This window comes from Pelophylax lessonae (genome assembly GCF_965119305.1).
Source record: "Pelophylax lessonae genome assembly, chromosome: 7".
NCBI lineage: Eukaryota > Metazoa > Chordata > Amphibia > Anura > Ranidae > Pelophylax > Pelophylax lessonae.
Genome location: NC_138774.1, coordinates 218,017,727 through 218,033,636, shown reverse-complemented (window position 1 = coordinate 218,033,636; position 15,910 = coordinate 218,017,727). Strand labels below are relative to the sequence as shown.

General features: G+C 43.2%; 1 protein-coding gene across 1 annotated transcript in view; it reads right to left on the bottom strand.

Moving 5' to 3' along the window:
- CCDC180 (coiled-coil domain containing 180) overlaps positions 1-15,910 on the bottom strand; it is a gene marked incomplete at its 5' end in the record, with an annotated part of 90,909 nt that overhangs the window by 3,233 nt on the left and 71,766 nt on the right. Inside the window, 9 exons of the mRNA XM_082262829.1 lie at positions 421-558; positions 1,384-1,544; positions 4,116-4,260; positions 7,383-7,449; positions 7,559-7,633; positions 11,366-11,483; positions 12,025-12,092; positions 13,743-13,933; positions 15,418-15,504. Coding sequence (XP_082118955.1) covers positions 421-558; positions 1,384-1,544; positions 4,116-4,260; positions 7,383-7,449; positions 7,559-7,633; positions 11,366-11,483; positions 12,025-12,092; positions 13,743-13,933; positions 15,418-15,504 — 1,050 coding nt within the window. The remainder of the gene's footprint in view (positions 1-420; positions 559-1,383; positions 1,545-4,115; positions 4,261-7,382; positions 7,450-7,558; positions 7,634-11,365; positions 11,484-12,024; positions 12,093-13,742; positions 13,934-15,417; positions 15,505-15,910) is intronic.

Below are 15,910 nucleotides of genomic sequence, written 5' to 3'. Positions count from 1 at the left end.
TACATCTGCCTAAAATTTGGCTAAAAAAGTGGAACTTTATGGCATGAATTAAAAATGGACGAACAGGCAGGATTTTTAATGCAGAAGAGACATTCTATGTCTCTTCTGCATTAAAACTACTTAACTGCTTGTCCACCCCTGTACTATGAGCTGTGCATGCGCAGCTCATTGTACAAATTTGGCAATGCCGAGCTGACTGAACTCCAATGCATGCGCGGGAGTGATATAATCCCAGCATGGTCAATGAAAGCGGCTGTAGATCAAAATCAGGAAGCTGGTGGCACAAAGATGTCAGTGGTCAGCAGGGAGCTCCAGGACGCCGCATCACTGAACTGAAGGTGAGTATAGCTCCGCTTTAAGTAAAGTACTTTCCTCATTGTGTCCTGGTTTTAAGAGAGAAGAATCAGTACATTGTCTCACCTGTAACTGTTTAGCATTGAGCTCTATTCTCTGTGTCTCCTCCTGCTGTCTCCTCTCTTCCTGCTGGCAGATGTCCTCCAGAGTTTTGCAGTTATCTGGATGTCCCAGGCTTGGCCTTAGCAGATTCTTCATTTCCTCCTGGAAAATAGGTGGGGGAATGTTCACATGTTGGCTGCAGCTCGGGTTCCATTCTTACATCACATTATCTTCAAACCTCACCCCCAGCCAAAACCACTGTCCTAGTTATGGATAGAGTGAGGAAGAGTTAGAGCCCCAGTTGGATGTCCGTCACTGGTATCTGTGGCCCTTTGGAGGACATTTTTCTGATATAGGTCCAGGTTTCCCTTTTTTTCCTGTTCTGCTCAACACTGGGACAGAAAGAGTGTGGAAATTTTCCTCATAGAGGGTTTAAATCTTCCTCGCCGTGCTACAAAGTTTTTTTTTTTTTAATTAATGTCAGTTTGCTTTGGTTGAATTGGAGAAATCTCCAAGTGACACAACTCAATGGACGTGTCTTTTTACAACCTAACTAAGTTATTATACAGTATAAAAACCATTTGATACATGATAAAGGATTCCCAGAGCAATATGACCTTTCAAGTAGAGAGTACAGTATAGCAGTAGTTGTCTCCTTTAGACCCAGCTGTCGTTTGGCAAAATGGATGTGATATGGAGTACAACTCTACTCTTGACTTGTGTGTATAAATTTTAGCTTGAACTACTGAGCCTTGCAAACAACTGACTTTTTACAACAAAGGATATACTAGAACACATAGGGAAAGGAGCCTAAGATCCAGCGCTGACTCTAAAAATATTTTTTAATTGTAATTTTTCTACAAAACTAGTTAACATTACCAGCCAACACCCCCTCAAGCAATGTCCCATAAGAACTGTTGAAAAGTCATCATGGAAAGTATTCTTTGTTTGTTTTTCCACTGATACACTGCATCATAGACTATATACCTTAGTTTGGTTCCATTTATCAACCTCATTTTTGAAAAGCAGTTGTATTTGTTCTATGTTCACTTCCATGGCTTCCAAGTGTTCCCGTGTTTGGCTTTCTAATACTAGTTTTGGTACATCACATAAGAGCTTTTCAAACTCTTCCAGCTGCTCCCGGAACTCTGAGAGAAAGAAAAAGTTATCAAACGTTTGTGTATATTTCAGGGCACAGAATAGAGCAATGAGTCTCAAACTACATTAAAGTGGTTGTAAACCTTTACCTATACCCAATGACGTGACTGTCCTCAGGTAATACACAGAGATTAAACAAATCCTCCTACAAAAGTTGTATCTGTCTATCTGCAACCGTCTCTTCTCTACATCTGTTCAAAGTAACTTTTAAGCTTGTCTGAGAGTTCAGAAAAAAGGGGCAGACAGCTGAAGTCACACTCTGCAGAGTTCAGTGAGGAGAGCTCTGAGAGTTGATTGGAGGGAAGAGACACACCCCCCCCTCCGCACAGCTCACGAAAAGAGAGCCAAAGCTGTCAATCAGCTAGAGATCCCTCCCCTGTCACCATTTTTCTCTTGGTGTCAGGTAAACTTGCCAGAAATTATTCATGCTGATAGCAGAGGAACGGGGAAGCTGACAGAAATTACACTTAGTGCTCTGGATTGAGACACGTTCACACAATAGATGGATATGCTTTGTTCATATTTCATGTCTGAGGTTTACAGTCACTTTAAGCACACCCCTGGGGGTACATTGACTTATATCAGGAGGTACCCAAAGGACTGCTTCAAATACGGTGGATCATCAATTAGGTTGTAATATCAGTGAAATGATGCAAGAGTCATATTAGTGAATGGTAATCTTCATAATACATCATAAAATGGACACAGTACTGTATATTGTGAATGCAAAACTTACTGCCATAAGATAGTAAAAATAGATCTAAAGGCAAAACTTTTTTTTTTTTCATTTTGGATAGATTGCGGAGGGATTAGAAGACCTGGCAGTTTGTATTGCTGTCTGTGCCCCTGTTAGAGAGATTCACCCTCTCTATTTCTCCTGTTTACCATTATCATTGAAAGTGCAAGTAAAAGAAAGTCCCAAATTTGGGTTAGCCCCAGAAAAGTGGTAGAGGGGAAATCTTGCAATGGGGACACTAGTTCTGGTGACCTGGGGGTGCCCCAGAAATTCCTTTAATTTGCAAGGATTTCCCCTCACTTCCTGTTTGGCTATGAGACAGGAAGTGAAGGGAAATCTCCACAATAGGACTCAGATGGTGGAAAAAAAATCCAACAGGGGTTATAAATCTCCCTTGCTCTATCCAAAATAAAAAAAAAATAATAATTTGACTATAGTTCTACCTTAAAGTAGGTTTAAAGCGAAGTACTAAAAAGACTTACAAGCTTTACCATGTTAATGTATTTCAAAGGCTGTTTCAATATTTTTAAATTATGCAACCTTCGTCAAAATTACGCCTGGTGACCCAGCCATGAACATTTTTGGTCAGACACTTCCTGTTATGGATTGACAACTGTCTCTTTATTAAGCTGTTGCATTACCACCCTAGCATGAGCCCCTCTGGTGAACACTATAGGCAGCTGTGTGGACACACACTACGGAAATATGGTCTATTATTTTGAGAATGCTTTCACAACTGTTCTCAAGTGCACCTGTGATTTGCCCATGCAGGGAAAACCATTGGATTCATTAAAAATCCAACTATATGCTCACTCTTATCTTCACTTTGCTTCCCAGGGGCTTCATGCCCTTGGGATAACAAAGTCATATACCTGTTACTTCTGGTCACGAGGGAATACTTGACTCACCCCCTTCCTACCATATGATAGTGCTGGTGTTTGGTGATTGGTTGCTTAGGCAGCTAGCAATGACACATAGGGAATCCTCAGCTCTGTGTGTCATGGGGTAACGTGGCAGAGCCTGACGTAAGAGGAGTGGCTTACCGGGTAACTGGCGTGGCACAGGTTCACCAGAGGCGCGGAGTCTAAGTTTTAGCCGGTTTTCACCAGGGCCCCAGATGGTGGGGATGGACTTGGCTGCTTGCTAACACCAGGTTGCGGCCCCCCATATTCCCTGGGAGAGCCAGGAACAGGTCCAGGACCAATAGCCGATAGCAGGTAAACAGATCAGGACGAGACAGGAGGATAGTCAGGACAAGCCAAGGTCAGGGCGGGCAGCAGGTAATCAGAATCCAAAGACAGGCCGGGTCAGGTAAACAGGAACAGCAGATATAACAAGCACAGGATACAGGAGAGCTGAAGACAACACAGCAATCACCAAGAGTGACAGCTGTGTTTAAATAGGCCATTTTGGCGCCAATTTGGTAGCCTCAAACTACACTGAGGTAGCCTCGAACTCTGCCGAGGTAGCCTCCAACTCTACCGAGGTAGCCTCGAACTTCCACCAAGGTAGCCTCGAACTCTACCAAGGTAGCCTCAAACTCTACCAAGGTAGCCTCAGCGCATGCGCATAGGCGTTCGCCGGTTAGCGACGCCAGTGCGCCTGCGCAGGGTATTGAGTCCCTGACACTGTGTTAGTTCCAAGTCCTAACCTAGAGCTATCACAGGGTCCCCCTTCTTTCCTCCCAAATGTTGCATAGAGCAGCAGGAGAGCGAAAGGAAGGAAAGTATGGTAAACGAACCAGCTGCCTTGCCCTGGATAGGCAAAACACAGGTACACTTTATGGCTGATGTACAGTTTAAAATGCACTTAAATGCCATTTTACCCAGTAAGCAGTTGTTGTGATACTCCAGGGCCTGCTTCTCATAAGTCTGAAGCTTTAGCACCAACATGTCCGCACAGTCCTCAAATGTTTCCTGTAGTAAGTCTGGGCGTCCTACCGGACGACGGTCCTTCTTTTTATAAAATTCCTAGAAAAACATAAAATACAAATAGAACATAGCACAAATCACCAGATCAGCAGTGGGATATTATGATTACATTGTTACATGGTTAATCATTAGGCTAACCTCATCTAAAAGTATATGGGAATACATTACAATACGAGTAAGTATTTAGACATAAAATAGTAATAATGTACCACAGTTGTAATGATTTTTATAAAATGGAAGCTTTAATACCTCTTTTGTGATTTTTATATGGCAGTCACACCCTTTCATGTGGTCTCTCTAAACTGTTTTCTTTTGCAGGCTATATTATTATTATTTTTTTTTTAGGTTGCTTGTGATCTGCATTAGCAGACAATGAAGATTCAGATACAGTATCTCACAAAAGTGAGTACACCCCTCACATTCTTGTAAATATTTTATTATATCTTTTCATGTGACAACACTGAAGAGATTACACTTTGCTACAATGTAAAGTAGTGAGTATACAGCTTGTATAACAGTGTAAATTTGTTGTGGTCTCAAAATAACTCAACACACAGCCATTAATGTTTAAACCACTGGCTACAAAAGTGAGTACACCCCTAAGTGAAAATGTCCAAATTGGGCCCAAAGTGTCAATATTTTGTGTGGTCACCATTATTTTCCAGCACTGCCTTAACCCTCTTGGGCATGGAGTTCACCAGAGCTTCACAGGTTGCCACTGGAGTCCTCTTCCACTCCTCCATGATGACATCATGGAGCTGGTGGATGTTAGAGACCTTGCGCTCTTCCACCTTCCATTTGAGGATGCCCCACAGATGCTCAATAGGGGTTAGGTCTGGAGACATGCTTGGCCAGGTCATCACCTTTACCCTCAGTTTATTTAGCAAGGCAGTGGTTGTCTTGGAGGTGTGTTTGGGGTCGTTATCATGTTGGAATACTGCCCTGTGGCCCAGTCTCTGAAGGGAGGGGATCATGCTCTGCTTCAGTATGTCACAGTACATGTTGGCATTCATTGTTCCCTCAATAAACTGTAGCTCCCCATTGTGGGCAGCACTCATGCAGCCCTAGACCATGACACTCCCACCACCATGCTTGACTGTAGGCAAGACACACTTGTCTTTGTACTCCTCACCTGGTTGCCGCAACACACGCTTGACCAAATACGTTTATCTTGGTCTCGTCAGACCACAGGACATGGTTCCAGTAATCCATGTCCACAGTGCTTGTCTTCAGCAAACTGTTTGCAGGCTTTCTTGTGCATCATCTTTAGACAGTCATGCAGACCAGTTTGATGCAGTGTGCGGCGTATTGTCTGAGCACTGACAGGCTGACCCCCACCCCCACCTCTTAAACCTCTGCAGAAATGTTGGGAGCACTCATAAGTCTATTTTCCAAAGACAACCTCTGTATATGACACTGAGCACGTGCACTCAACGTCTTTGTTCAACCATGGCGAGGGCTGTTCTGGGTGGAATCTGTCCTGTTAAACCACTGTATGGTCTTTGCCATCGTGTTGCAGCTCAGTTTCAGGGTCTTGGCAATCTTCCTATAGCCTAGGCCATGTTTATGTAGAGCAACAATTCCTTTTTTCAGATCCTTAGAACTTCCATGTTGAACTTCCAGTGACTAGTATGAGAGTGATAACACCAAATTTAACACATCTGCTCCCCATTGACACCTGAGACCTTGTAACACTAATGAGTCACATGACAACGGGAAGGAGGAAATGGCTATTTGGGCCCAATTTGAACATTTTTCACTTAGGGGTGTACTCACTTTTTGGTTTCCAGCGATTTTGACATAAATGGCTGTGTGTTGAGTTATTTTGAGGGGACAGAAATTTTACACTGTTATACACGCTGTACACTCACTACTTTGCATTGTAGCAAAGTGTCATTTCTTCAGTGCTGTCCCATGAAAAGGTATAATAAAATATTTAGAAAAATGTGAGGGGTGTACTCACTTTTGTGAGATACTGTAGGTCCCCAATTGCTAGCCCTGTCTCATTCAAGCATCATATTGACTGAAACAGGCTTAATTTCCCCCGCATGGCCAAAACATTTATGGAATATTGTTTTCTCATTCCTGAGAGGTTTGTTAACAAATAAATCAAAAAGTATGACATTAGGCCTCAGGAGGAAAAGTGTGTGGAAGACAACTGTTGTACCCCTTTATGTACTGTAAATATGACGCTGAATCTTCGTTGTGATGGGCAAAGTGTTTGTAGATTTTTTTGGTGCACTTGCTTCGAAAAAGAAATGTAAGCAGCATGTGCTCACCTTTCCTGGACTCTCTCGATGCCCCATTCAGCTTTCAGAGAAGAAAATACCCGATACCTTCAAATATGGAGGAGAATGTGACTCCATGTGACAGTGCTGGGCCAATCACCAAGCACCAGTGATGCCACATGAGCTGCTTCTTCTTCTCCCAGTGTTGGAAGGAGATGGCAGAGGAACAAAGGAAATGTAATTATATGTTGTTGGGTGGGTGGAAGGGAAGTGGAAATTAACCTGTTTTTTGGTTCTGCATAGAAAAATCAGAGGTTCACTTTAATCCCAGTATTAAATGTTGTTACATTGAGACTTATTGCCTTTTGTGTATAGAGGGGTTACCAGGGATAAACTCTTTGAAACCTATAGTTGTTGATTGTAGAGTAATTGTGGATTACTAATCCCCTGTACCACAGGATTTATGACACACACTATCAAGTGACTGATATTATATGATTGCTCTGTTGGAGACTACATAACTTGACGAACCCCGTCATGATTTCACCCAGCTCCATTGAAGGTTCTTCCCTATGGGATAGAGGTCTTCTTTTGGATGATAATTCCAGCGTCATCGTTTTTTTGCTTGTGTAATTTTAATCATTGCAATAAATTGCTTGCGTGTATGTTAGTGTCATTGTGTTTTCTATATGTCTACACACAATCCACAGCTACCCCATTTTTATTTGTACTGTCACTTTAATCCTACCCAACCTTATCTCTCTTTTCTGTACTACTTAGCCCATTGTAGCGCATAGTCACCTCCTACACCAGAAGCCTTCTGTAGTTAAGACAGACCCTGCATCAACAACTATAAGCACCCAATTATGAACCCTGGGGACTAGCTAATCCGATAGTGAACTACGGCAGCCCAATAAAATTTGTAAAATTTACCTCCGCCAAGTACAGCAGGTTATTGTTGCTCTCCCACAGAAGTGACATCAGGGTGCCTTTAAAATGACTGGAAAATAAAATTACAATGAAAAGGTGCTGAACAGATCCATTTTAGGTGACAACTGCAGACATAGACAGTACATATGTACTACAGTAATACATTTGCAGTAACTTACTCAGATTCCTCTTTCTTCTCCCCAAACACCTGGTATTTTTTGTCAAAACGAGTGGGTTTCACCAGCTTGCGGACACTGAGGAAGAATAAAGAATATCAGAGGTTTCAACTTCCACATTGGCTCATTGAATAAGGGACTGCGGAGTGCAAAAAACAGAATCAACCAATCATCTTCTAGATTGTAAGCTCTAACGAGCAGGGCCCTCTGAGTCCTCCTGTATTGAATTGTACTGTAACTGTATTGTCTTCCCCCACACTGTAAAGCGCTGCGCAAACTGTTGGCGCTATATAAATCCTGTATAATAATAATATTCCAGTTTATTTCTGACAGGTCAGGCAAGATCAATTCAGATCACTGCAGATCATTGAAATTTGCACACTGATTTTAGTTTTGTTAAATTTAATCTTTATGTAAAGTGTATGTATAGGCAAAATGTTTTCATTTTAGTCCTGGATAGAGTAGGGAAAGGTTACTCTCTGCCTGTATGCCATTAGAAAAATCTATCTTCTCTGTCTTGGTGATGCAACAGAAAGTGAGAGTAACCCCTGTCATCTCTGCACTCTGTTGAAGTCAATTGAGCATAGACATAGATCATATTCTTCACTGGCCAGAAAAATTGGAGATTGACAGCTCTGAACCTGGAAGTGTTCAGAACTGAACACTTCTAGGTTCGCTCTTTACAGGGTAGATCATTGAACGGTTATTCGCTGATCTCTCCCTGCTCTCCATCCTGACACCCACGGTGGAGGCCCCAAGCATTCAGAAAAGACAGGTAAGGTCAGGACACATGTCGGAAGAAAAAATGGGATCAGACAGGGGGGAGGAGGGGTGGCAAATTACTGTTATTTTATTTTTACAAGACAGACAAACTCACTGTAAAAGGGTGAGGTCAGTACAATGGCAGCAGCAAAAGGGTTCATTTTGGAGTTTCCAACACTTTCTGTCTCACTAAGAATAGCGATCGGGACACATAAAAGGAGTGAATCTTCGCAACAGTGATATATATAACAATAGGAAAACTGACAGGGGTTCTAACCCTTCCACTTACACACAAAAAAGTTGCTTATGCATACACTTTGACCTGACAAACCAATAAAAATGGATGCTGCCACTGAGTGTTCTTTACAAAACGTGAGTAGAATTACCAGTGAAATATTTCATTGAAATTTGAAATAACATAGTTGATGTGATATAATTGATTCTCGGGTTCCTAACAAGAGACTAGCTACTGAAAAAGGACTAAGTGTACACTGCTTTTAACCCTACAGGGTAGGTGCTAGGTAAAAGTATAGTGGGCCTTGGCTGCCTAACAGCAGGGCCATGATTTCAGCTGGGCTGTCATGTCTCCCAGGTGTGTGTCTGCTGAGAGGGGAAGGGGAGTCTCCCCACTGGCTCCATGAGAGGATTCTCATTGGGCAGTGGAGGAAGCCCAATCAGAGACACATTCAGGCCTGTATCTACCCCAGAAGGTAGATTCTGCCGCAGAGGATTCTGGGAGTGGGTATAAGTTTGAGGGGAATGCATGACGCAGCGTCTTTGGTGGGAAGCAGAGTCCCAGGAAGGAGAGTACGGCTGTCTCTCCTCCTGTCAGAAGGATCGGGTGTCTCGGGTGGCTGCCTGGGAATCCAGAGGATGCTGAGTTGAGCTGCAAAGGGGATCCGGTGTGCCGAGGACCAGTGGAGGTAGAAGGGTTCAGTTCCAAGAAAGCCTGCCAAGGTCGTGAGTACTGTGAACTGCCCCTAGGGGTCTGCCAAGTGTAGAGGGGACCACTCCAGAGAAGGTTCCAGGGATCCAGGAGTCAGCTAGCTGTAAAGGGGGTACCTAGTCAGAAGACCCTGAAGTGTAGAGGGGGCACCAGCAGTTGGGCCCTGAAGAGCTAATGTGTACAGTGTGCAGTGTACAGAGTAAGAGTTGCAGCAGCACAAGCAGTGATAAGGAGCTACCTCAGTCAGTGAAGGACTGAAGGGAGCTGTTCAGTGACTTTTGAGCTAAATTGAGTGTCAGGAGTCAAGTGTTCTACAGTCTTGGATCTTCTGAGTTAACAAACAAGTTAAAGTCGAAGTTCCAGTACAAGTTCAGCATAACCGTATCACCAAATGCCAGGAAGCGCTGGTCGGCATTCAGCTGGCGTCAAGACAGCGCCAATGGGCATTTTTGTATAAAGTCCCAGTTAACCTAGTTGAGCCAGAGGAGTATCCCACTCATTCCCTTCTCCCATCCCCAAAATACAATAAACAAAACAAACCAAAGATGCCGGAGTGGTGATTGTCTCCATTCTCACACCTGGGTTCACAACTTAAAGAGGAGTTCCAGCCTTGGGGGTGATATTTAGATAAAAATACCCCCGGGACAGTCAGGGCTAGTACATTCCACAATGGATAGCCTCTGTACTGTCCCGGGTCGCACTTACCTTTTAGAAGAAATACTTACCTTGAAAATTTCTTCTCCAGCGCTGCCATCTCAGGTGTGGGCAGCTGAAGCCAGCGCGTCCTCTTCTGCATCCTCTTTGGTGACGTCAGAGTCCCAGAATGCCCTGCACCGGCCCCGCTGGTCACTTCCGGTGCAGACGTGGCATCCCTGCACAGCTTTTGGGCATGCCCAGAAGCTGTTTAGCAGGGAATGCCGCATCTGCACCGGAAGTGATGAGCGGGGCTGGAGCAGGCGCACCGATTCCTGGGAGCGATGACGTTCAGCTCCCAGGAGTCATCGCAAGCCGGAAGAGACGGCACGGCCCGCGGCCGCAGAGGGAGGAAGTGGAAGGAAGGTGAGTATATTTTCTTCTATAACAAAGTAAGTGAACAAAAAAAAAAAAAATCGGGAGCATCCATTTCTTTTTCAGGTGACACTCAGCAAGCACATGGCCCAAAATCGATTTTTTCAATTTTGAGGCCGGAACTCCGCTTTAAATGTGTTGGAAGGTTCACCGGTAACAATGGCAGACCCATATCAGGCCTAGTGCCTGGAAATATTGCTACATATATGTATATATATATATATATATATATATATATATACACACACACACACATACACACATATACACAGTATATATATTATTATTATTATTATTATTAAGGATTTCTATAGCACCAGCAATTTACACAGCGCTTTACAATATTAGAGGGAGACAGTACATATACAGTACAATAGTACAATAAAATACAAGAGGATTTAGAGGGCCCTGCTCAGAAGAGCTTACAATCTAATGGGGTGGGGCAGGTGTTACAAGAGGTAAGAGTAGGGAATGAGCTGATGGCAGATTAGTTGGCAGTGTGATAGGCTTCCCTGAAGAGATGAGTTTTTAGGGATCGCCTGAAAGCAGCTAGAGTAGGAGATAGCCGTACAGGTTGAGGTAGAACGTTCCAGAGGATGGGAGAGGCCCTGGAGAAATCCTGGAGACGAGCATGGGAAGAGGAGACAAGGGAGCTTGAGAGTAGGAGGTCTTGAGAGGAGCGGAGAGGACGATTTGGGTGATATTCGGAGACAAGATTGGTGATGTAGCTCGGGGCAGAGTTGTGAATGGCTTTGTATGTTGTGGTTAGTATTTTGAATTTAATTCGCTGGGCAATTGGGAGCCAGTGTAGGGATTGGCAGAGAGGGGAGGCAGACGCTGAGCGGTTGGTAAGGTGGATAAGCCTGGCAGCAGCGTTCATGATAGACTGAAGAGGGGATAGCCTATGAAGTGGTAGGCCTATGAGAAGGGAGTTACAATAGTCGAGGCGAGAAATAACTAGGGAGTGAATGAGTAGCTTGGTGGTTTCAGTTGTTAAAAAGGGGCGAAAAAAAAGGTAAAAATATATGTTTTACCTTGGGGATGCAAACTTGGTATTTTCCCCATTTCCTGTACCAGGCTTCTTTTTGGTTATACTCCCACTGCTCGGTCGTGATGGTGGACGTGGTGCCAAAGATTGACCTTGACGTAACCCTATAAAATAATGCATTAAAAACGCTAATCAACAATCCAAAATGTATCCTTGTTATAACAATGAGAATAAAATATATGTGCATACAAAAGTCCATCCAAATCCATAGACCCAATCACTGTGTATTGGAATGAATGAACCCCATTTACCTTTAGTAAATTAACCCCTTAGAGTACCCTGAAAACATTGTGGGTGGCTGTGATGTAAATATACCTCGCCTGGTCCTCCTACTGCAAGAAACTGTTTGCCAATCTGCTTAGTGCAGACAATGCATAACAATGAACAGTAGATGGCAGCATAGTTCTGAATTCTAAGTTTGCAGAGACCTCTGTCTAGCACCCTATTTCTCCACTCTGGTCCTCAATAATAGCTGCTAACAATTTATTTTCTAGTCTTCCTGGTGGAAGCACAGCGTTGCTCAATAGTAAAGGGTTTAAAGATCCACTTATTCGTTTATGTTTTGACTTTGTGAAGAGTAGTGGAAAATATACGTTGTTAGCAGTCACTAAGATACACAGATCCCCTTTGCTAAATCCATCATACCTGCAAGGTTGGACTGTCGATTCCCATCAATATGTTCCTGTTGGGACTCTCCATTACTTTGCTGTGTCCTGGAAGGAAGTGATAAATGCACTGAATTATTTTCCTGCCTTATTTTAATGTGATGATTAAGTAAAGGCCCGTACACACGTACCGATCGTCGGCATACAAACGTCGGCGGACGAAAGATCTGCCGATTGTACGCGTGTTAGTATGGTGCCTCCGACAGATGTCTGCACACAATCCGCGGACAAAAGTCTTTCGCGCAAACATGAAAATTTTTGTCTGCGGACACCAGAACGGACGATTGTTCGCCTGTCAGTACAGAATTCGGCCGACAGACCGCAGATTTGCAAGACTGGGCATGCTCAGAAAATTAAAAACACAGGGAAAGTTAACCATTACATGACATCACTTCTGCAGTCAGCTGAAGTCTGCAGACAAAATTCTTGTGCTGTCCTTGTGCTGTCTTTGCACTTTTCAACAGACACCGACATCCCGGGGAGAAAAGAGGAACATTTGTATGCCGACCATCGGTACGTGTGTACGGGGCTTCAGTGTCAAACTTGCCATGGATTCATAGTTACACTATTCACTAATTTACAGCCCCTATTAACTATCATAGAAAACTCAGGTCTGTATGAGACCATGGCCCTTTTCCGGAATTACACTATATTGTCAAAAGTATTGGGACACCTGCCTTTACACGCACATGAACTTTATTTGCATCCCAGTCTTAGGCCGTAGGGTTCAATATTTGGTTGACCCTCCCCCTTTGTAGGTATAACAGCTTCAACTCTTCTGGGCAGGCTGTCCACAAGGTTTAGGAGTGTGTCTATGGGAATGTTTGACCATTCTTCCAGAAGCACATTTGTGAGGTCAGGCACTGATGTTGGACGAGAAGGCCTGACTCCCAGTCTCCACTCTAATTCATCCCAAAGGTGTTCTATCGGGTTGAGCTCAGGACTCTGTGTGGGCCAGTCAAGTTCCTCCACCCCAAACACATTCCTCTATGTCTTTATGGATCTTGCTTTGTGCACTGATGCGCAGTCATGTTGGAACAGGAAGGGAAAACCCCAAAACTGTTCCCACAAAGTTGGGAGCATGAAATTGTCCAAAATGTCTTGGTATGTTGATGCCTTAAGAGTTCCCTTCACTGGAACTAAGGGGCCAAGCTCAACCCCTGAAAAACAACCCCACACCATGATCCCCTCTCCACCAAATGATTTGGACCAGTGCACAAAGCAAGGTCCATAAAGACATGGAGGAGCGAGTTTGGGGTGGAGGAACTTGACTGGCCTGCACAGATTTCTGACCTCAGCCAGATAGAATAACATCAGTGCCTGACCTCACAAATGCGCTTCTGGAAGAATGGTCAAGCATTCACATAGACACAATCCTATATATATATATATATATATATATATATATATACACATACATACTTTAACTTATTTATAGTTATTTATTATATTATAATTTATGATTTGTGTTTAAAAGTTTATCATACCCGAGATGTTATAAAGAAGAACGTACAATAAAAAAAAATCATATATAAATAGTTGGTTTGGGCTGCTCGTCCTTAAGAATTACATGCAAAATAATTGTACCACTTTCAGCACCTAAAATTGGAAAGAATCATACCGCCAGGGAGGTTAAATACGTTTTCCTATACAAGGACTGTACAGTAGTTGATGTTTTTATTTTTTATTTGCACTTACTTCATGATGTTCTTTATCACACCCAGTGCTGCATCGTCCAGGGCCAGTTTTCCTATTCTGCTAGGATTCAGCAGGCTGTCAGGGGTCCCAAATGCCAATTTGCCATCTTGTCGCAATGGGACATCTACACGTGCTGCTGCTGCTGCAATCGGGCCTTGTAATGGGACTTCTGGAATGACAGGACTGGGCTCCTGTAAGATGAAAAAAAGTCTTCACATTTAACTGCAACTCCAGGCAAATAGATAAATCACATTGGAAACACACAAACTCTTACAGTGTTTGTAATTTTGTTTTGCCAATCCTCTGATGCATACACCTCTACCACACTGTGCAGCAAGGAAGATTATTCTACACCTCCCTGATTTTACTATTACTATCTTGTTCAGTTTTACAGTTTCCTGATTCAACCTTACTGTTTTGCTGCATCACCTGCCTGCTAATTAGGTCCTACATTTGTGCCTATAGGCAGGCTGGAGGTAGAGCTGGGATACAGTGAACTTAACCACTTAAGCCCCAGAAGATTTTACCCCCTTCCTGACCAGGGCCTATTTTGCGATTCGCCACTGCGTGAATTTTAACGGACAATTGCACGGTCGTGCGACGCTGTACCTAAACTAATTTGACGTCCTTTTTTTCCCACAAACAGAGCTTTCTTTTGGTGGTATTTGATTACCTGTGCGATTTTTACTTTTTGCGCTATAAACAAAAAAACAGCGTCAATTTTGCAAAAATAACAATATTTTTCACATTTTTTTATATGAAATTCCCCCCCAAAAAAAAGTAAAAATCAAAACTTTTTAACATTTTGGGCCAATTTTTTTTTTACCATATGTTTGGTAAAAAAAATTGCAAAAAGCGTATTTTGATTGGTTTGCGCAAAAGTTATCGCGTTTACTAACAAAGGGAAAGATTTTTGTCATTTTTGTTGTTGTTTTTTTTAACGCATAATGGCGGCGATCAGGGATTTTTTTTGCGGGACTGCGACATTGCGGCGGACAGATCGGACCCTTGACTGACATTTTTGACACTTTTGGGGTTACCAGTGACATTTCTACAGTAATCAGTGCTATACATATGCACTGTTACTGTAAAATTACACTGGCAGTGAAGGGGTTAACTTTTTTTGAGAGGGAGGGGTTATGTGTGTCCCAAGGGGCGTGATTCTAACTGTGATTGGCTGTGGCTTGAGGTATAGGAACAGTGATCAACGGTCCTACATAGTAGAACCGTATGATCACCATTCCTACACAGGGGAGAATGACAGGCGGCTTGTTTACATTAGCCGCCTGCCTTTCTCCCGCTCTAACGGACGATCGCGAGTGACCGGCGGACATCGGGTCCGCCGGGCACACGCGCGGGGGGGTCCGTGACCACGCGGGAGCGCGCCTCCGGCGGCGCGCACTCGCTCCCTAGACCCTCACAGGCTAGCGACATAGCCCTACGTCGCTTTGCCCGTGAGGGGCTGACCGCCGCAGTAAATAGTCATGCGGCGGTCGGCAAGTGGTTAAGTACATATGTCAAATGCCTAAAAATGTGAAGTGGCAAATGTGTCCAAGTTGGTTCACAAGACTGGCTGAACAGATATACACATCTTTTTGCAGGTAAAACAGTAAACATACCGTATATAATTTTTGGCTACTGTATTGCTGTTTGGTTATTAAATGCACAGACTTACCAGAAGACAAGACAAGTAGCAGCTCCTCTTGGAGACTTCTTCCATAATCATTTTAGCAAAGTCATATAGATCTTGACTAGTCACCACCTATTATTAAAGGAAAGTATGCAGCAACGATACCATTAAAAGGTAAAAAATGATTGTGAAAAAATATAATTACATTAGGAACAGGCAACATTACACTTCAATAGAATTCTAAATCTGATCTTAAATTTGAAGAACAATGTCTCATCTAAAGTTTAATACCAAAGACATTCTGGTCTTCAAATTAGAATTTTGACAAGACACACTGGGGTTGATTTACTAGATCTAGAGCAGAGGTGGGGAACCTTTTTTCTGCCAAGGGCCATTTGGGTATTTATAAAATCCTTCGGGGCCGTACAAAATTATCAACTTAAAAATTAGCCTGTTATATTTGGTCAAACATTTAATTAAGTCACCCCTAATGTGGGTACTGCTGGCTCTGGCTGGTACTGTTGTGAGTACTGCTGGC